This window comes from Pristis pectinata, chromosome 27, assembly GCF_009764475.1.
Source record: "Pristis pectinata isolate sPriPec2 chromosome 27, sPriPec2.1.pri, whole genome shotgun sequence".
In the NCBI taxonomy this organism is placed as follows: domain Eukaryota; kingdom Metazoa; phylum Chordata; class Chondrichthyes; order Rhinopristiformes; family Pristidae; genus Pristis; species Pristis pectinata.
The window spans coordinates 31,130,231-31,152,505 of NC_067431.1; the positions used below are offsets into that span (position 1 = coordinate 31,130,231).

The 22,275-nt window shown below is 45.1% G+C and overlaps 1 protein-coding gene across 2 annotated transcripts; it reads left to right on the forward strand.

The window, feature by feature from the left end:
• Window positions 1-2,280: 2,280 nt before the first annotated feature.
• Window positions 2,281-20,698, forward strand: fdxacb1 (ferredoxin-fold anticodon binding domain containing 1). Of its 2 annotated transcripts, none has more exons than XM_052039887.1 (7): window positions 2,281-2,453; window positions 2,788-2,867; window positions 5,077-5,263; window positions 7,696-7,852; window positions 11,709-11,912; window positions 14,482-14,640; window positions 17,466-20,698. In XM_052039887.1, exons 3-7 carry the CDS (start codon window positions 5,089-5,091, stop codon window positions 18,670-18,672), a joined length of 1,902 nt encoding a protein of 633 aa, XP_051895847.1. In that variant the 5' UTR covers window positions 2,281-2,453; window positions 2,788-2,867; window positions 5,077-5,088; the 3' UTR covers window positions 18,673-20,698. The 2 variants fall into 2 exon arrangements, with proteins under 2 accessions (XP_051895847.1, XP_051895848.1); XM_052039888.1 differs by having other exon boundaries at window positions 2,284-2,374.
• Window positions 20,699-22,275: the final 1,577 nt, after the last annotated feature.

The window sequence follows — 22,275 nt, forward strand, 5'->3', positions numbered from 1 at the left end:
AATCCAACATGCACTCGATAGGCCGAGTGTCCTCCCGCGTGCCGCGACAATGTTACGATTCCCAGAACCAGCTCCAGATGTTATATTTGTAGGGACCGAGTCTTCCCAGCTGTTCTCTCCCTTGCAGGAGTTGAAGGAATTTGCAGGTCACAAGGTGAACAACTTGGATTCCTTACCTGGCCGTGTTAAACTTACCAATACTGAGCTGTTGGCTGGGCTTGTCCTAGGCTGAGGCACCTTCTCCCGGGGACTGACTGGTTGGGTCTCCCTGCTCCGGTACAGATGTTCACATCTTCTCCATTCACATCTGTGGGCGTGTCATCAGCTGCACCTGCAGTTCCCTATTGCCCACTTGGCTCGGATTCAGAGCAGACAAGTTTATCGTCACACACACCAGGGTGCAATGACATTCCTGCTGATGTGAAGCTCACAGAGTAAACGGTGTCCGTGGTAATAATAAACACAACAGTGAAAACAGGGGCCGGCAGACTGCAGTGCGGTCTGAGGCAGTGCGGAAAGGAAAGCTTCAGTGACAATAACAGAGTCCGGGAATGTGGCAGCACCATCGGATGCACCACCTGTAACTCCTCCCCGTCCCTCCTGCCCTCTAATATTCATGTCTTTGTTTGTCAGTCATCTAGTGACAACCTCATCTGCATGTGATATTTTCACAACTGCAGGAGCCTTAGGCTAACATGGACAATGCTGCTGCTTCTGATTAGGTTGCAGTCTCAGTTAAGTCAACAATAGGCCTCCTGAGTATTGATTCTCAAGAGGATAGGTAACTAGTACTAGTTAGAGCTTCTACAAATTTAACAATAAACATCTTGAACCTTGAGCAGTTTCTTCTGTTGTGCTGAAAAGCTGAGGTTAGCAAACAGCCTCCTGACCCTGGATAGTGAACATTCATCACACTGGCTCCACTGAGAATTGATCTGCACACAGGAAACTCTGAAAATCTCTGCTCAGTTGAGCAAGTCTGTGGCTGTCATCATCCACAAAGTGCTGTCAGCCCTGCCTTTTCAAAGTAAATCCTGCACTCATTCATTGCACCACACACAAACACACAAAGGGCGAAGTGGTGTCTGTGGGGTCAGTGGGATGTGCTGCCACTGAATCAGAATCAGGTTTATTATCACCGACATATGTTGTGAAATGTGTTGTTTTGTGGCAGCAGTACAGTGCAAGACATAAAAAATTACTTTAAGTTACAAAAATAAATAACTAGAGCAAAAGAAGAATAATGAGATAGTGTTCATGGATCGTTCAGAAATCAGATGGCGGAGGGGAAGAAGCTGTTCCTGAATCATTGAGTGTGGGTCTTCAGGCTCCTGTACCTCCTCCCTAATGGTAGTAACGAGAAGAGGGCATGTCCCGGGTGGTGAGGGTCCTCAGTGATGGATGCTGCCTTCTTGAGGCACCGCCTCTTGAAGATGTCCTCGATAGTGGGGACTGATGGAGCTGGCTGAGTCTACAACACTTTCAATCCTGCATATTGGAGCCTCCATACCAGGCGGTGATGCAACCAGTCAGAATGCTCTCCACCATATATCTGTAGAAATTTGCAAGAGTCTTTTGTGACATACCAAATCTCCTCCAACTCCTAATGAAGTAGAGCCGCTGGCATGCCTTCTTCATGGCTGCATCAATGTGTTGGGCCCAGGATGGATCCTCTGAGATGTTGACATCCAGGAACTTGAAGCTGCTCACCCTTTCCACTGCTGGCCCCTCAATGAGGACTGGTGTGTGTTCTCCCGACTTCCCCTTCCTGAGGTCCACAATCAATTCCTTGGTCTTGACGCTGAGTGTGAGGTTGTTGTTGCGACACCACTCAACCAGCTGATCTACCTCACTCTTGTACACCTCCTCATCACCCTCTGAGGTTCTGCCAACAGCAGTGGTATGGACGAATTTATAGATGTCATTTGAACTGTACCTTGCTTCAACCACACTTCAACTTCCCACTCACTAGTCAGACACGCACTCCGCCTCCAACCATGGTCGGTCTTCTGCGGGGCTTGAGGCAGGAATTTGCTGCCTTCACTCATTGCCCTCTGCACCTGCTCACTTTGCAACTCTCCTGCTTCTCACCTTCCACCTCTCACTTTTCCTCTCTCCACTCCTACTGCCCTCTCCTCTGCCCCTTTCTCTCCTCCGCTGCTCGGGTTTTGCTCGGTGTTAGAGCGCTTCTTCTGCTCTTTGGACATTACGTTTGAAGGACCCAGGAACGGTGAGCGGGCGGACGCCCGGCGCTAGGACCCGGGGACGGAGAGAGACCAGCCGGGCGCTAGGACCTGGGGACGGTGGGAGCCCAGGCGGGCGCTAGGACCCGGGGACGGAGAGCGGTCAGTCGGGCGCTAGGGCCCGGGGAACGGTGAGAGACCGGGCGGGCGCTAGGACCCGGGGACGGCCGCTGGGGCCGACGTCCGCCAGTCACGGCAGCCCGGGGCTCGGTGAGGAAGCTGGGCCTCGACCCCCGCTCCGGTACCGGGCCGTGGATGAGGCAGCGGGCCTCCGCCAGCTGGCCGGCATAGACATGGCTGGCCGAAGGGCCTGGTCCGGGGGGCGGGGGCTGTCGGGGGACGTCCGCCGAGGGAGGGGGTTTGACGAGAAATCTTCGCGTCTAAGCGACCCCCGCGTTACGGAGGTCCCATTCCGAGAAAACTCCGCAACGCGAAGTGGTGTCACCTGCGCATGCGTCAAGCCTTGCGAGCGGAAAAATAACATTCTGCTTATTTACTTTTTCACGTTAATTTTCTAAGAGCGAATTTTTATTCCGCATCCCAGCTCTTTGGTCGTGTGTTGTGAAGTCTGTAAGGGCGAATTTCCGTCCCCAGCGGGATTCTCAGTGAGGCTCCGCACCGCAGGTCAGTCAGGAAAGTTGGAGCGTGGGTGGTGCGCGGACCGGGGGCAGAATCATCCCAGGGTGGAAATGATGAACCTTTCTCAGGCTGTGGGTGGTGGGAAGGCAGGGACGGTGCTTGGGCTCCAGCTTCATCAAACTTCATCAAACTTCATCAAACTTCATCAGAGATTCAGCCGAAGGGACCAAATGTCGTGCTTTAAAGTTTGCCGAGGACAACGTAGCTGCCCGAGAGGGAGGGCGGTGAGGCTTCACTGGACTGGTTCCAGGGATGGTGGGTTTAGTGGACTAGGCGTGCGGTTTTGTCGGTTTAGCAGGTGAGAGGTGAGCTCATTGAAATTGTCAAGGTTTTTACAGCGTTTGACAGACTTGATGAAGGGGAAATCCTTCCCCTGACAGAGAGATGTAGGAAATGAGTGGTGGATTTTTTGAATTCTCATCCCTGAAGGGTTATGGAGGTTTAGTCGTGATAGATTTCTGGATATTAAGGGAATCAAGGGCTGTGGAGCTAAGGCAGGAAAATGGCATTGAGTTAAAACATCAGCCATGATCTTGATGAAACGGTGACCAGTGGTGTTCCGCAGGGATCTGTTCTGGGACCCCTGCTCTTTGTGATTTTTATAAATGACTTGGATGAGGATGTGAAAGGTGGGTTAGTAAATTTGCTGATGATACAAAGGTTGGAGGTGTTGTGGTTAGTGTAGAAAGTTGCAGTAGGTTACAACAGGATATAGACAGGATGCAAACCTGGGCTGAGAAGTGGCAGATGGAGTTCAATCCAGAGAATTGTGAAGTGATACACTTTGGAAGATTGAATTTGAAGGCAGAATACAAGGTTAGTGGCAGGACTCTTAGCAGTGTGGAGGAACAGAGGGATCTTGGGGTCCACATCCATAGATCCCTCAAGGTTGCTGCGCAGGTTGATAGGGTTGTTAAGAAGGCATATGGTGTGCTGGCCTTCATTAGTCAGGGGATTGAGTTCAAGAGCCGCAAGGTAATGTTGCAGCTCTATAGAACTCTGGTTAGACCACACTTGGAGTATTGTGTTCAGTGCTGGTCGCCTCATTATAGGAAGGATGTGGAAGCTTTAGGGAGGGTGCAGAGGAGATTTCCCAGGATGCTGCCTGGATTAGAGAACACGTCTTATGAGGAAAGGTTGAACAAGCTGGGGCTTTTCTCTTTGGAGCGACGCAGGATGAGAGGTGACTTGATAGAGGTGTACAAGATTATGAGAAACATAGAGAGAGTGGACAGCCAGCACCTTTTCCCCAGGGCAGCAATGGCCAATACCAGAGGACATTTGTTTAAGGTGAGTGGAGGAAAGTTTAGGGGAGATGTCAGAGGTAGGTTTTTTACACAGAGAGTGGTGGGTGCCTGGAACGCACTGCCGGGGGTGGTTGTAGAGGCTGATATAACAGGGACATTTAAAGGTCTCTTAGATAGGCTCTTAGGATGTAAGAAAAATGGAGGGTTATGGGCTGTGTTGGAGGGAAGGGTTAGATTGATCACGGAGTAGGTTTATATAGGTTGGTACAACATTGTGGGCTGAAGGGCCTGTACTGTTCTATGTTCTATGAATGGTGGAGCAGGATCAAAGGGCCGAATGATCTGCTGCTGTTTCTGTTTCTTTTGTTCGTATGTTTTTACTCCTGAGCGGAGACCCAGGCAGGTGTCACAAGGTTTAGTGAGGCATTCCCGTGCCAGGAGTAAAGAGCATGAGTGCTATTGGTGGAGAACTAAAATTGTGGGTGTGCAAGAGATCAGAATTAGAGGAAGGAATGACCTTGGAGGATCTTGTATGGAGGACGTTACGAACAGGAAGGGATGAGCTGTGGATCAGCTTGAAAAGAATAAAAATATAAATGAATGTAAATAAGAGAGATGAAGGAGTCTGCTGGAGGGACTCAGTGGGTTGAGCAGCATCTGTGGGGGGAAAGTTCCAAGATGGTGCCAAAGCGTGGTGACTCGTTGCAAGCTCCTGTCTGCAGATCTATTCAATTCCAAGTCCTGATGCAGGGTTATGAACCAGAACATTGACAATTCCTTACCCCTGCGGGATGCTGCCTGATCAGCTGAGTTCCTCCAGCAGATTGTTTGCTGAATGTAAATAAGGTTCCTTCGTGGAGACTCGTTGTTGATGGACATGTTGGTGTGAGTCTGTGTGGCTTTTCTTATAAGCGAAGGATTTGAGATGTTTGCCTTTGTCGTTTCAGACTGAACAGGCGATGAAACCTGCAGCCAGTATCCTGCTTGTGGGAGAGGGGAACTTCTCCTTTTCTGCCTCCCTGTGTGATCGTGTGTCCAGAGACACCCTGATTGTTGCTACTTGTTATGAAAGTGAAGAAACAATAACCAAGCATGAACGTGCAGTCAATAATGTTAATTACTTACTGGAGAGAGGTAAGGGGAGTGTGGAGGGAAGAGGAGTGTTGGGCGTGCGTTGAGAGTGATGTAAGAATCGCAAACACTAAAAATAAAAGATCTTGAGATTGAAGAACGCGTCTGAAAGCATCCAAAAGACAAAGATTACTGGTGATTTCAAGTGAATTTACTTTCATAAAAGGAATGCTTGATTGTTGAAAAATAATATCAAACACTGATTTTTGACAATTTTTAAAAAGTTACAAACAATATTAAGGGCTTCAATATGAGAATTACTTTAGTGTAAATTAGTTAAAATGTAGTAACTTTATTTTAAACAATATCATTTTAAATTGAACCTGGGCAAATGCCAAAATTTAAAAATCAATAGTAAAACAGTTAGCCTGGTGATATTCTCATTATCCTTGCCTGTGTTTCCATGAAGTAAAGCTGATGTCTGTAGTATATTCCCTTAATGATTTACTAATCCTTAGTACATCACCAGAACACAAGAAAATTGGAGCAGGTTTGGCCACTTGCCCCCACTTCCCCCATTCAATATGATCATGACTGATCCATGCTGGCCTCAACTCCCCTTCTCCCCTTCTCTGTCAGTTTCAGAAATATCTCTAATGGTCTGGCCTTTGCCACTCTTGGGCAGAGATTGCCAAAGATTCACTGCCTCCTGAGAGGAGAAATTTCTGCGCACCTCAGTTTTAAATTATTTTGCAGCCATGTTCCCTGTCTGTGACTCTTCCAGGAGTGGAGCCATTTACCCTGTCAAGCCTTCTTAGGATCTGGTATGTTTGAAAAAGATCACCCCTCATACTTGCAAACTCCAAACACAAACTGCCCAGCCCCTCTTTACGGGACAACCCTCTCATCCCAGGAATGAGCCTGGTGAATTTCCTTTGGACTGCCTCCAATGCTACCATATCCTTTCTTGGGTAAGGGGACCAAACCTGTCCACAGTACTCCAGGTGTGGCCTCACCGACACCCTGTCCAACTGTAACAAAACATTCTCTTAAATTTAGACCCCTATGCATCAAAGACCAACATGCTGTTGCCTTCTGATCTACGTGTTGGACCTGCCTGCAAACTTCCTGTGATCCATGCACTGCAACACACAGAACCCTCTGAACTTCACTCATTTGCAGTTTCTCTCCATTTAGATAATAATACGCCTTTTTGTAGAATCGAACAGCACAGAATTGGCCCATCTCGTTTGTGCAACCTTGATGTCTGTTTACACTAATACTAAACAACAAGCAATGTTACTACTACATAAATCCTGTTTGCCTGCATAAGGCCCATATCTCTCTATGTCTTTCCTATACAAGTAGCCGTCCAAATGCCTTTTAAATGTTGTATTTGTATCTGCTTCAATCACCTCTTCTGGTAGCTTGTTCCAGGTAAACACCACCCTCTGTGTGGAAAAACTTATCCCTAAGGTCTCCTTTGAATTTCTTTCCTCTGACCCTAAACCTGTGCCCTCTAGTTCTACACTCCCCTGTCCTTGGAAAGAGACTCTGACTTCCTGTCCTACCTATGCCCCTCAATTTTATAAACCTCTGTAAGGTCACTCCTCAGCCTCCTACGTTCCAGTGAGGATAAACCCAGCCCATCCAATCTCTCCTTATAGCTACAGCCCTCCTCTCTAGGCCACATCCTGGTGAATGTCCTGCTTTGATCCCTGTGGAACGCCACTGTTACAGATTTCCACTTAGAGCAAGGTCCATCCACCACTACCCTCTGCCTCCCACCAAACCAACACGCCTTGGATCCCTTGTGCCTTAACCTTCTGGACCAGCCTACCATGTGGGACTTTGTCAAATCCTTACTGAAGTCCATGTAAACCATGTCTACCACTCTGCTCTCATCAATTTTCTTGGTTATCTCCTCAAAAGGGTCAATCAGATTTATGAGACATGGTCTCCCCTGCCAAGTGAACATAAATCCTGTCCCTTAGGATCTTCTCCAACAACTTCCCCACCACTGATGTAAGGCCCACTGGCCTAGAGTTTCCAGGCTTATCCCTACTGCCCTTTTGAACAAGGGGACAACATTAGTGATTCTCCAGTCTTCTGGTACCTCATCCATGACTAATGAAGATGTAAAGATCTCTGTCCGAGCCCCAGCAATCTCCTCCGTTACTCCCCTTAGCATCCTGGGAAAGATCCCATTAGGCCCTGGGGATTTATCCACCCTGACGTGTGGTAATATTTCTGTCTCTGTCTCACTCCTTCATCTCACCCCTTTATACTGGCCATCTTCTCTCTAAGTCTCAGTCCTGATGTAGGGGCTCGTCAACTGTTCCTTACCCTCCACAGGTGCTGCTTGACCTGCTGATCTCCTCCAACATCTGCAATCTCTTGGATCTCTGGTCAATAGCTCAGCTTTAAATCTATCACTGAATACACTCAGGAGATGTACCTTGCTAATGCACTGCTCTTTGCAACCCCTTCCCCAGGAGCAGAAGTCTGCTTTCTAGTGGACTGTACCAACCTCCAGGGATGTCCATCCTTAAGAAGCAGGCTGTTTGACAGGATTATATTCAATTTCCCTCACTGTGGCAGGAAGGCTGGAGTGAAAAAGAACAGAGAACTTCTGGCTAAATTCTTTTTGAGGTAAGTCTGAAGATGAACCTCTAAGGTGGACAGATCTCTCTGCCTGGAGCCCAGCGTTTGCCATGGATTTCCAGCTTGACACAAGTCAGTGTAGATCTTCTGAAGCTACTTAGAAGCTCAGTATTGTCTTCATTGTGTGGTTTTACCTGATCACTTCATCGCATGTCCTGTATTTGTTGCCATTAGAATTTTTCTGAAACTGGAATGTATTAGTGTGTGTAATAGAAAGAGGAAGGTGGAGAGATTAGGGCCAAGTTGCTATGGTGCCTTTCATATCCCTGTCAGGACTTCTCGCTGTACTTCAGACAATGAGAGACTTCTGTAATTATAAAACAGCCACTTTGCCCTGAGCATGCTTCCAGAAACAGCCTTGTGACATGACCAGATTATATATTTCAGTGATTTTGTTTAGGGTATAAATATTAATCAGGACATCTGGGTGAACTTCACTGCCGTCCCACTAAAAAAAATAATGCCAGGGAATTGTTTCTGATAACCTGAGCGACAGTGGCCCAACAGTTAGCGCTGCTGTAGCCCGGCTCCCTTGGCATGTGTTTGATTAGTGTGGAGTTTGCATTATTGGGAGTGTTCTGAGAGTTGGCATGGACCCGTTGGGCCAAATGGATTCCAATGTTATAAACAATGTAGAGTAAAAGTATGAGAGCAAATTGTGTGCATGTCAAAAAGCTGCAGATGTTGCGTCTCAGAAATAAAACAAAATGTTTAAACACTCAGCAGGTCAGGCAATGTCTGTGAAAAGAAAAACAGAGTTAATGTTTCAGGTTGAAGGCCTTTTGCCGTAACTGAGAAAGAGAGAAAGTAAGTAAGTTTCAAGTTTTCAAAAAGGTGGGGCTGGGATGAATTGAACAATCAGAATCACTGACTTAGATGACATGAAATGTGTTGTTTTGCGGCAGCAGTACAGTGCAAGACATAAAATTGCCATAAATTACATAAATAAATAAATAGTGCAAAGAAAAGGAATAACGAGGTAGTGTTCATGGACCGTTCAGAAATCTGATGGCGGAGGGGAAGAAGCTGTTCCTGAATCATTGAGTGTGGGTCTTCAGGCTCCTGTACCTCCTCCCCCAATGGTAGTAACGAGAAGATGCCATGTCCCGGGTGGTGAGGGTCCTCAGTGATGGATGCCATCTCCTTGAGGCACCACCTCTTGAAGATGTCCTTGATGGCGGAGAGGGTTGTGCCTGTGATAGGGCTGGCTGAGTCGACAACCCTCTGCAGCCTCTTGTGATCCTGCACATTGGAGCCTCCATACCAGGCGGTGATGCAACCAGTCAGAATACTCTCCACTACATCTGTAGAAATTTGTAAGAGTCTTTGGTGACATACCAAATCTCCTCAAACTCCTAATGAAGTAGAGACAAAGGGAGTAGCTCTGATAGGATGAGGCTCTGGTTACTGTGGGGTCAGATGTACAAGCCATCTGGTCAATGGGTTAATGGGGGCTGTTATTGAGAGAGACACTAAACAGAAGCTAGGGAATGAAGAGTGAGAATACCAAGGAGTGTGAACGTGCAGGGCTGTGGGACTTCCCCAGGAGGATGGCAGTACTTATGGAGAGAACAAAACTGAGCCAGTGTCACAGTGGTTAATTCTGATCCAGACACAGGAAGTGTGTTCCCTGAAGTTGGAGAATTCGAGATCAAGTCCAGAAGCTATGAAGTGCCCAGATGGAAGATGAGGTGCTGTTCATCACTTGCATTGGGCTTAGTTATAACAGTGCAGGAAGCCACAGATGGACAGGTTAAAGTGGGAATGGGATGGAGAATTAAAGCAGCAACTGCAGGGAGCACTAGGCCTGCCTTTGTATTCTCCAGTGTAGAGACCACAAATGTACTCTGGATCGAAAGAAGGGCAACTTTTACTTCACTTGCAAGGATGGTTTGGGTCCCTGGGTGGTGGGAAGGGACGAGGTAAAAGGGTGGGTGTTGCACGTCCTGTGGTTACAAGGGGAAAGTGGGAAAAGAAGGGGAGGGTTGGAAGGGCAGGCCAAGGTATTGTGAAAGGAATGGTCCCTTTGAAATGCTGAGAGGGGAAGGGAAGATGGTGGTGAAATCTCATTGAGGCAGGGCAGAGATTGCGAGATGAATTATTGAATGTAGGGGTGGTGGAAGCTGAGGAACAGGGAAACTCTGTCCAGGAGGAACAGCAGAGTTGTGGGCAATGGATTCGATACAGTAAAGGTCTCTATCAGCTATGGTGGAGGGGAAATAGTGGTTGAGGAAGAAGGCATTTTAGAGTCACCTATGTGGAAAAGTCTCGTCATCAAAGCAATCATGAGAGATACAGACAAACTGGGAGAACGGGATGGCGTCCTTACAGAAGGCAGGATGGAGGAAGTATAATGGAGATATCAGTGGGAGTCCATAGCCTTGTAATGGATGTTTGTGGCCAGTCTGTCCCCTGAGATGAACATAGAACATTACAGCACAGTACAGGCCCTTCGGCCCACGATGTTGTGCCAACATTTTATCCTGCTCTAAGATCTATCTAACCCTTCCCTTCCACATAGCCCCCCATTTCTCTATCATTCATGTGCCTATCTAAGAGTCTCTTAAATGTCCCTAAGGTATCTGCCCCCACCACCTCTGCCGGCAGTGTGTTCCATGCACCCACCACTCTCTGTGTAAAAAAAAATGCCTCTGACATCCCCCTTATACTTTCCTCCAATCACCTTAAAGTTATGCCCCCTCATTTGAGTCATTTTCACCCTGGGAAAAAGTCTCTGACTGGATACAGAAGAGGGGAAGGGAAGAGTCAGAGATGGACTGTTTGAAGGAGCAGGGTTGGAATTATCATCAAAAGTAATAACATTTTTGACCTGTGTGAGTGTAGGAAGCAGCACCAATATAGACATCAATGTACCAGAAGGAGGTTGAGGGAAGGGTTTAAATGGTTCATCTTAAAGATGTCACTCCATATTACAGTGAGCCACTGGCTTGGATTCTCTCCGATACCACTGCAGTAAATCATATTGTAGTTAATCTTAATAACACAAGGCTACATTTATTTAGAAATAAGTGATGATTATGATGGTGTTTCTGTAATTAATAATTAAGAGTTATGATTTTTCAGAAATATATAGGCTGAATTTTCTATAGTCATTATTTAGCAAAAACCTGAAAAATATCTTTAAATTTTAATATTTTTAGATTTTAACTACATGCACACTACAAACTGAGTATTTTGTTACTCTTTTAAAGTTTAAGCAGGTGAACTGGTAGTAAATTAAAATCTTAGTTTCATCCACTCTTAGAATGTTTAGTGCAAATTAAGCAAACCATTGTGGATGACTTGGTTTTCACGATCAGTCGAATGGTCCAACTGTTCTTCCAATATAAACATACTGTGTGTCAAGGGCAGTTGAATTCAGCTGAGAATTATTTTGGACTAGTGTTAGCTTTGTCCTGCAAATGGTTAATTGTTACAAAGGGAATGAACAGTAACAACACCAATTCAGTGGAACTGCAAACACATCCGTTGAGAGTTCTGCCATACTTGGATGTTCCGGCCAGATGCCTAGGGCTGTGATGGAAGCCTCTGGTCCAACAGTTGAGTCTCAATAACGTGCTACTGGTAACCTAAGAGGGGATCAATGAGTCCCTTTGATGTTCAGGCTTCTAACACCTAAACTTTGTCAAAGCGTATTACTGCTCTGCTGTTAAGATTTTGCAGGTTAGGAGTGGTCCTGTATTTTGAGCTTCACTGTCCCACCGTGGTTTCTGACTTTGTGCTTACTCAATGTGGCCATTTGCTTCCCTTCCCTGTCCTCAGTTGAATGTTATCATCTTGGCCGGCAGCAGTAACAATAACTCCCTGATTTTTTTGTTCCCAGTTGTGCAGATGTTCTAACTGCGAAAGGTGATGTGCATGTAACCCTGTGTAAGGGGCAGGGAGGGACCGGTGCTGATCAACCAACACGAAACTGGCACAACAGCTGGCAAATAGTTGCCATGGCTGCTGGAGCTGAGTTCATTCTGACTAAAGTGCACGCATTTGACACTACTTGTCACTACGGCTACACAAGCACAGGCTATAGGTAGGTAACTGGCAGCTAACACATGGATACGACTAATGCCTTTTGTATAATTTATGTTAATGTAAGTTTATCTAATTTATGTTTGTAAGCTACTGTGCTGATGAAGCAAAAAGCTAATTTTCATGGCATTTATACCCGGGGTATGGCTGCACATGACAATAACCTTGAACGTGTATTTACCTGTGAGTGCATGGCTTCCTTGCTTGTTCAGTGTAGTTTCTGCAGAGTGAACTGCAGGTTCCAGAACAGGAGCCTTGAAATACAAAAGCAAAATATTGTGGATGCTGGAAATCTGAAATCCAAGCAAAGGTCATTGATCTGAAATGTTAACTTTGTTCCTCTCTCCACAGACGCTGTTTAACTTGCTCACAGTATTCTGTTTTTATTACCCTGACAAATGACCAGGAATTTTAAGACCAGCCATTGGTGGTGTTCATATTCCTTTGGCAATATTAGCGCAAGCACTTGATGTTACGTTTGTCTCGATTTTAATCGGAGATGTTAACCCAGTTATTTCAGGTGCTTCCATTGTAACTGTTGCTGCTGTATCAGCTGCTGGAGCTTTCGCTGGACCTTCACAGATGTGTAAATTGCTGGCAGAATATAATGGGGGCTTTTATTAAAGACAATGCAGTTGACATCCGAAAATACCTTGTAGCAAATAAACAATTTATTCACCAAACTCCGAGACCTAGGACTCAACACCTCCCTCTGTAACTGGATTCTTGGCTTTCTAACAAACAGACCGCTATCAGTGAGGATAGGCAGCAATACCTCCAGCACGATTATTCTCAACACTGGTGCCCCACAAGGCTGCGTCCTCAGCCCTCTACTCTACTCCCTATACACTCATGACTGTGTGGCCAGATTCTGCTCTAACTCCATCTACAAGTTTGCAGATGATACCCCTATTGTAGGCGGTATCTCAAACAGCGATGAGTCGGAGCACAGGAAGGAGATAGAGAGCTTAGTGGAATGGTGTCATGACAACAACCTTGCCCTCAATGTCAACAAAACAAAAGAGCTGGTCATTGACTTCAGGAAAGGGGGTGGTGTACATGCACCTGTCTACATCAATGGTGCTGAGGTCGAGAGGGTTGAGAGCTTCAAGTTCCTGGGAGTGAACATCACCAACAGACTGTTTTGGTCAAATCACGTAGAAGCCACGGCCAAGAAAGCTCAGCAGCGCCTCTACTTCCTCAGGAGGCTAAAGAAATTTGGTTTTTCCCCTTTGACTCTCACCAACTTTTACTGATGCACCATTAGAAAGCATCCTATCTGGATGTATCACGGCTTGCTACAGTAACTGCTCTGTCCAGGACTGCAAGAAATTGCAGAGAGTTGTGGACACAGCCCAGTGCATCATGGACACCAGCCTGCTCTCCTTGGACTCTGTCTTTACCTCTCGCTGTCTTGGTGAAGCAGCCAGCATAATCAAAGACCCCACCCACCCGGGACATTCTCCCTTCTCTCCTCTTCCATCGGGTAGAAGATACAGGAGCCTGAAGGCACGTACCACCAGATTTAAGTATAGCTTCTACTGTGATAAGACTATTGAACAGCTCCCTTATACAGTGAGGTGGATTATGACCTCACGATCTACCTTGTTGTGACCTTGCACCTTATTGCACTGCACTTTCTCTGTAGCTGTGACACTTTACTCTGTACTGTTATTGTCTTTACCTGTACTACCTCAATGCACTCTGTACTAACTCAATGAGAGACTAAAGGAGCTAGGGCTGTTCTCATTGGAGAGAAGGAGGATAAGGGGAGACATGATAGAGGTACACAAGATATTGAGAGGAATAGATAGAGTGGACAGCCAGCACCTCTTTCCCAGGGCACCAATGCTCAAAACAAGAGGACATGGCTATAAGGTATTGGGTGGGAAGTTCAAGGGAGATGTCAGAGGGAGGTTTTTCACCCAGAGAGTGGTTGGTGCATGGAATGTGCTGCCTGGGGTGTTGGTGGAGGCTGATACATTGGACAAGTTCAAGAGATTGTTAGATAAGCATATGGAGGAATTTAAGTTAGAGGGATATGTGGGAGGAAGGGGTTAGATAGTCTTAGGTGTGGTTTGAAGGGCAGCACAACATGGTGGGCCGAAGGGCCTATATTGTGCCATATTGTTCTATGGTAACTGCACTGTGTAATGAATTGACCTGTGCGATCGGTATGCAAGACAAGTTTTTCACTGTACCTCAGTACAAGTGACAATAATATACCAATACAATTGGTGTTGTTTTTGTAAACAGAGAATCTATTCTGGGTTTGGGAAGGCCCCACACAAAGCCATGAGGTAAATAATGACCCATTGATTTTTTTTGGTTAAGGAAACTTGAAATTTAAAAACAAAACATGGCTCTGGGATTTTTTTATCCCATCTTTGTGGTAGATGATGATGAGGCATGTATGTGCTTCGTCACATCTCACTGCCTTGCAGTCACATTGATGATTTTGACTTTGAACCTAAAAATTTCTGTTTAAGATATCTGCATGTACTCGTGGAGCAGATTTTTCAAAATCCATTATAACGTGTAAAGTTGTATCTTTTACCTTTTTCTTTCAGGAGTCAAGATAAGCCCTTCTGTGTTGATGGAGCTGTAACCCATGTGTTCACCAGAAGTTTACCTATCGGCAAGATGGAGCCCATTGTTATGGAAACCGTGATTGGGAATGAATGCTGTTCCTTCCAGATCCCTGAAGAACTTGTTGATAAAATAAACAGGTTGAGTTTGGTACCACATTTTGCAAAGTATTGGACCAGATCTTGCTTCCATTGTCAGCTATTCTGCAGTGAACTGCCATTCTTTACTCTGTTTAAATGATGGAAGATTCCGGATTCGATGCATGGATATGTTTGTGCAGATGTGCCAAACTTACTGACAGATTCAGATTGCAGATCTGTTGGGTTGCTCCACTGCTGGAGCACATGTTGACTCCAGCGCTGGAGGACGTAGTCACTTACATTCCCCAGCAACACTGGGGAACTCTCCACGTTATATTTTGCAATTAAAACAGCCAGTAACCTTCCAGTAATTTTCTTTTACTGCAATAATTTGCTGATTGTTTATAGTTTTTGAAATTATTTCTAAAACTATACATTGCTTTATAAAATTTACTCATAGTTTGCAGAATGAATTTGATGATCATGGGGGATTCTCTTCTGACCCAAATCCCCTTTTGAGAGCTATGATTGAATCTGTTCCCACCACCACAGTCAGGTGGTGCCTAACTGCTCATTCTGTGAATAGGTTGTTCCTGTTACCTTTTTCTTTTGACAATGACAGAATCATAGAATTGTAGAGCACAGAAACAGACCCCTTCGGCCCACCTTGTCCATGCCGACAGCCATGCCTGCCTATGCTAATCCCATTTGCCCACATCAGATCCGTATCGCTCTATGCTGTTCCTTTCCAAACTCCATGTAGTAAATTTGAAGCATTTGAAAAATATTTTATAATAATGTAAAGATTTTTGTGGCCATAACATAAACAAGCCGCTCCCCCCCCCCCCCCCCCACACTTCACTGCAACAAGAGGTCAGAGAAATGCAGAGAAACACACAACTGCACATCAGCACTCTCTGATGTATGACCTTGGCATGGAGAGACAGGATACCCAACATATTCACACCAGGCTCCCACAGGTGTGTTAAGTCTGTGCACTTTGGTCCTTGACTCTCCACCAATGGAAAGACTTCCATCCAGAATTCCCCATGTTGGAATATCTCAATCAAATCACTTCTCGTCCTTTTCTGCTCCAGGGACAGTAACCTCGGCTCATCCACTGTATTTAACTGAAGTTCCTCATTTCCATAACAATTCTAGTTTTCCTTCACATCCTATAAAGTGTGGGGTCAGATTTAGATACTCTTCTTCTAATTGCAACTGAATCACAGTTTTGGTATTTTTTTATTTGCATTCAAAGGTGAACATTTTCACTCAAGCAGTGAGCTTGTTTCACCTTAATGAAATGTAGTGCTTTCAGTGGATATGGAAGCTTGAAAAACATTCATTTCACAAGTCCTAGGCATTTTTGCACAATAATAACATCATGTTGATCGTGGGTAACAGTGGCTTTTTAAAAAAAAGTTCTGCAAACAGATGGGTGTGTCCAAGAAACTTTCACAGGAGTTTGAAACATTTGCTTCACAATGTAAATTTTTCTTTAACCTTTTTTCTATTTTTCATCTGATTTTTTTAAAAGAATTTAATTGGCAACATGAATGATTAACTAAGTTTTTTGCTTATTTGTTGAATGTACGTTTGAACAGTGAGCACTGATTACCTTGCTGTCCATTATCCGCTGACCTGCTTATTTTAAACACAATCGTGCATAATTCTCCAAATGCTGAATGTTAATTCTGTCAAAAAAATTTATTCAGGAGAGAAAAGGTAATTGTGGAGGATCACCTGGATTTTGTGGGCCAAAGTCAACCATAGTAGTTTTTCTGAAGGCAATGTAAAGTTCCCGTTCATGTGCCTCAATGCCAGCAAAGTACAGTTGCTACATCTGATGGCACCATCACTCCTAACCATTGACTTGTGTGTGTGAACCATTTAGGACCAACACTGGATGAAGAGATCCATGACATAAAGAATGCATTAAAAAAGCTATCGACCAAATACTAGAAAACATTAACCTAGAGCAGAAGTGTTCAGACATTTTTGGCCAAGTCCTTGCTTGGTGCTTTGTCCCATTCCTGGAGACATCTGCTGCGCATGATGTCAGATTCTGGGTTGATGTGGATAGGAATGTACTTTGTTTATCGAAAAGGTGGTATTTTGTGTCTTTGAAAAGATGTTGAAGTGAATCCAATTGGTTTGAAAAACAAGGGCTAGTTGGGATTAGAGACTGAGTGAAGCACAAAATGCTCGCCTTGACTTCAGCCATAAAGAGATTATAGAGTCATGGGGTTAAACCACACAGAAACAGGCCTTTTGGCCCATCTAGATTCTGTTGTAATCTTAGACAACCTTCTTCACTGTCCACCAGTGGTGGTGTCATCCACAAACTTACTAACCGTGCCACCTACATTCTCATCGTTAACATGAATGACAAACAACAGAGGACCCAGCACCGATTCCTGCTGCACACGACTGGTCACAGGCCTCTAATCTTTAAAACAACCCTCTACTACCACCCTCTGACTCCTTCCACCAAGCCAATCATATCCCTCAAAGAGCCGATTGCTTCAAAGATCTTTTTTTATTCAGCAGAGGAGATTCCGGAGAAACACCTTTCATTTCAACTCGTGCATCTTCACAGAGACAGAGGTGGATTACGTAGGGATCTTAGAAACAGACATGGCACTTCAGGGTTGCTGGTTCGGTGCACCAAAAGCACCTCTGAGAGCATGTTCTGTGCTGCCAGTGACTGGCCTTTAATGGATTCCCTTAGCCTAGGCAAGATTGTGTTGGCAATTATCTGTGGCCGTGGAAGCCCCCTTCATACTACCTCTCCATCACACTAACTTTTGTTTGAGAATCTCTTAACGTAAAGAAATATTCACCTTTTACAACATCTCAGATTTTGTTTCTTATCTTCGCAGGAATTTTATTCAGAAAGGTTCGAATCATCCAGTGAATGTCATTAAAGAACTGTTAACAAAGCAGATTGCAACCAAAGTAGCTGTTCAGGAGCTGGAAAATGACTTTCCACTGCTGTTAAAGTTTGATCCTGGAGACCCCTGCTTCAGATCCAAGGTTCCCGAGTCTGAACTTTATTTTGTTACCTGTCCCAGCTGTTGGGTAGATCGATGCAGAAACTTAACCGGGCCCCCCTGTTATGAATGTTCTGTGCCGATGTCTGATCTGAGCCTAGGGAACAAGACGGGGCAGAAAATAGATTGCAAAATGCTAAAAGGAGCTGAGCTTCCTGATGTGATGGTTTGTGGCAGGTACTATTTCCGCCCTACTCTGACGGGATACCTGGACAAAGTGCTGCAAAGACCAGACTTCAGAGCTGAAGTAGTCTACGTCCTCAGTGGCATAGTTTTCAGGAAATGCCTGATTACACCACAAACGACGCCTGCCTTCCACGAGATGGTTTTGGTTGCTGCTTTTAATGATAAAGGACAACCAGATTTCTTCCACCAGTTTATGTGCTCTCTGGAGGACACCATCATGTTCCTTGTGAAGTTGACCTCAAGGACCAGCAGTTCTGAAATTTACCAGATGGATAATAGCTTACCTCCAATTGTCTTTAAAGAGGAGACCGGTGGAAAATGCTGGAGTATTTACTTTGAGGACGTGGTACAGCCAGACTTTATAAATACAGCAATTGGAAAATTGGATCTTACTCATCATCAACAGATCAGTGGTGAGCCAAGTATCTGTGTTGCTACGATAAACCTTGACTTGTTGTCTATGGTGCTTTACCAAGTAAGTGACTGGAGGCTGCTCTGGACATTCGATGAACGCTTTCTAAACCAGATTAGTGGATCAGAATTGAAGCCTCTCTCTGGTTTCTCGCTCTATCCACCCTCTTACATACACGATGTCAGCTTCTGGGTTGATACCGATGTAAAACCAGATGAGCTGGAACTCCATGCCCTTGTGAGGCGGGTCAGCAGAGAGTCAGTGAGAGGAATGAAGCTGATTGACAGTTTCTGTCATCCTCAGAGCAAACGTACAAGTTACTGTTATCGGTTAACATACCAGTCATGTGACAAAGCATTATCTTACCAACAAGCATTCCAAATGCAAATGGATCTCAGAGAGGAACTGCAGAAAACCCTACAAGTAATTCTCAGATAAAGACCTTGGATCAGGGTTTTTTACCATTTGAGCATAAGATTGGTTGTTAATACCATCACTGTTTCAAATCCCTTCCTGGTCTCACCACTTCCCAAAACTTTCTCTGCTACGTTGACAGTTGCATTACTGCTGCTTCCTGCAATCATGCAGAACCATCAGTTCCATTGCCATTACCACCAACTTCCACCCTGCCCTCAAATTCCCCTGGACGATCTCTGACACTTAGCGCCAGAGTTGTACAGCCTAGAAAGAGGCCCTTCAGCCCACCACTTCCTACTAAACTTCAGGCCAATCTATACTAATCTTACCTACCTGAATTACCTCCACATCCCTCTGTGCCCTGCTCATTCAAGTACCTGTCCACATACCTTCAATGTTGTTACTGTTCCTGCCTCCACCACCTCCTCTGGCAGTTCACTCCAGATACCAACTGCTCTTTATTTGAAACATTTACCCTCGGATCCCCTTTAAACCTTCTCCCTCTCACCTTAAACCTATGCCCTCTAGTTTTAGATCAATATCTGCTGTAACCTTAGACAACCTTCTTCACTGTTCACCACACCATCAACTCTGGTGTCATCTGCAAACTTACTGATCATTGCCTCCTACATTCTCATCCAAATCAGTAATGTACGTGACAAGCACAGGGGACCCAGCACCAATCCCTGTGGTACACCACTGGTCACAGGCCTCCAATCTGAAAATCCCTCCACTGCCACCCTCTGCCTCCTACCACTGAGCCAATTTTGTATGCAATTGACTAGCTCACCCTAGATCCCATGTGATCTAACTTTCTGCACCAATTTACCATGCGGGGCCTTGTCAAACATCTGCCACCCTGCACTTATCAATCCTCTTGGTCACCTCTTCAGAAAAAAAAAACTCCATCAAATTTGTGAGACATGATCTTCCACGCACAAAGCTGTGCTGACTATCCCTAATCAGCCTTGCCTTTCCAAACGCAAGCAAATTTTTCCCACCACTGATATTCTGCTTATTGGCCTGTAGTTCCCTGGTTTATCCCTGCTGCCCTCTCTTCCTCTTCTGGATCTCTCTGGCTTCCTCTCAGGAGACAGACTTGCCACTGACATTCACAACAAACCCACCTCCTCCCACCCTGCCTCCTGTAAGGATGCCATCTCTTTTTCTCAATTTCTCTGCCTCTGTTGCATGTTCTCAAGATGAGGCCTTCAGCTCTAGGGCTTCTGAAGTATCCTCCTCCTGTCCACAACAGCTATCTCCAGCTTCCAGCCTCCCTCCCACTCCCACACCAACCTGTCTGTCCTCAGCCTTTCCATTGCTATGGAGAGGCCAAACGTCATTTGGAAGAATGATGTCTGATATTCTGCTTGGATAACTTACAACTCGATAGAATGAACACTGGATTATCTAATTTCAGGTAACCCACACCCCCGTGCTCTCTTCCCACACTCACCCATCCGCCTAGTTTTATGCTCCTTTCCCACCCTCTTCCCCCACCTGGTTCCACCGATCACCCACCAGCCTCTATCCCACTCCCCCGCCCCTGTACTGCTGTACACTGGCAATCATTCCTCTTCCCTCTCAGTCCTGATACAGGGTCTCGACCTGAAACATCGACTTACACCCGTTGCCTCCACAGATGCTGCTTGACCCCCGAGTTCTTCCAGCATTCTGTGATTTTGTTCCAGATTCCAGCATCTGCAATCTCTTTTATCTTCATGGTCTCACCCTTCCCATTTTGTCAACTTCTGCAACCCTCTGAGATAATTTCAGCCTCTTGATCATTCCCATGTTGAATTGGTGGTTGTGCCTTCAGCTTCCAAAGACACAGGCTCTGGAATTCCCTCATGAACCTCTGTCTTTTTCAGATGATCCTTAAATGAATAAATAACTTTTATTTTTGTATCCAAGTTTTTGGTTATCTATTGTAACACTTCCTAACGTAGTCCAGCCCAATTTCCTGTTAAGTACTTTGGAACATTTTGCCTCAGTCAATTTGAGGCAAATATAAATTATTGCTGCTTCAGGAAGAATCTCACAAATAAATGGCCATGTTTGTGATGTGCTCTCTCTTCTGTTGTCTTAATTCATCACCTTGGTCATCTCTTGCTACCAATGACAGTGGTAGTTGGAACTGAGAATATTTCACCATAGCTTTCACTAATTCAAAAAAGCACTCCAGATATAATGCAAATGTGGAAGAGTAAACTGGTAAATTGTACTGCTGAGGGTTTTACCTTGATCAATTTAATTTCAGGTTATAACTACATAAAATTCCCTGAAATTCTACAGGGCAGGGAACTGCTATACTGCAAGTGACTAGTTATTAACTGGTCATATTATCTTGTAGAATTTATATTATTTTAAGGTTTTATGGCATCATGAAAAATAATCTCTTACAGGATTCCGATTAAATATTGTACATAAACGTATTCTAGAAATAGGTAAAGATGGTAGAGTGTGAAGAGGTGAGATTCAGATCATAAATTTAAACAGAAGATGGCTGCTGGTCATCTCTTTCATTCAGTGAGATCTTCAATTGGTATTGATATTGGTTTATTATTGTCACTTGTACCAAGGTATAGTGAAAAACTTGTCTTGCATACCAATCGTACAGATCAATTCATTACACAGTGCAGTTACATTGGGTTAGTACAGAGTGCATTGATGTAGTACAGGTGAAAATAATAACGGTACAGAGTAAAGTGTCACAGCTACAGAGAAAGTGCAGTGCAATAAGGTGCAAGGTCACAACAAGGTAGATCGTGAGGTCAGAGTCCATCTCATTGTACAAGGGAACCATTCAATAGTCTTATCACAGTGGGGTAGAAGCTGTCCTAAAGTCTGGTGGTACGTGCCCTCAGGCTCCTGTATCTTCTACCCGATGGAAGAGGAGACAAGAGAGAATGACCCGAGTGGGTCGGGTCTTTGATTATGCTGGCTGCTACACCAAGACAGCGAGAGGTAAAGACAGAGTCCAAGGAGGGGAGGCTGGTGTCTGTGATGCGCTGGGCTGTTTCTTGCGGTCCCGTGCATAGCAGTTGCCGTACCAAGCTGTGATACATCCAGATAGGATGCTTTCTATGGTGCATTGATAAAAGTTGGTGATTATTTTCTCCCTCATCTATTTTCCTGGAAAAATCTCTTGATTCTCCTATCCAAAAATCTATTGATTCCAAACTTCAACATATCCTGTCACCATACATTTAAAAAGAAATCCTTGGTCCTAAATGACTGCATTTAACTGAGATCATGTTCAAGACGCTCTGCCTAGCCAGAGGGAACAGAATCTCAATGGTTACAGCTTAGAAGGGTATTTGGCTCTTGTGTCCATACAGGCTCAAAGCAAGAGCAATCCATCTGGTCCCACCCCGCAGAGGGAAGTGGACCTGAAACATCAACTGTTCATTTCCCCCCAGATGCTGCTGGACCCACTGAGCTCCTCCAGCAGGTTGTTTGTTGCTCCAGATTCCAGCATCTGCAGTCTCCTGTGATTCCCAGCCTCCACTCTCTTCCCACGGCCATGCAAGTTCCTTCTTTTCCAATGCAGTAAACCCGACAATCCGGCACCCTCGGGATCTCCATGGCGCCAGCATGGATGATTTTTTTTGGACCATAGGA

Bases quoted from the DNA above. Each gene is read 5' to 3' on its own strand.
- fdxacb1 (XM_052039887.1), top strand. From the start codon at position 5,089: ATGAAACCTGCAGCCAGTATCCTGCTTGTGGGAGAGGGGAACTTCTCC. The intron at 5,264-7,695 runs GTAAGGGGAGTG...CCCCTTCCCCAG, and splicing joins TAATTACTTACTGGAGAGAG to GAGCAGAAGTCTGCTTTCTA. The intron at 7,853-11,708 runs GTAAGTCTGAAG...TTTTGTTCCCAG, and splicing joins CTGGCTAAATTCTTTTTGAG to TTGTGCAGATGTTCTAACTG.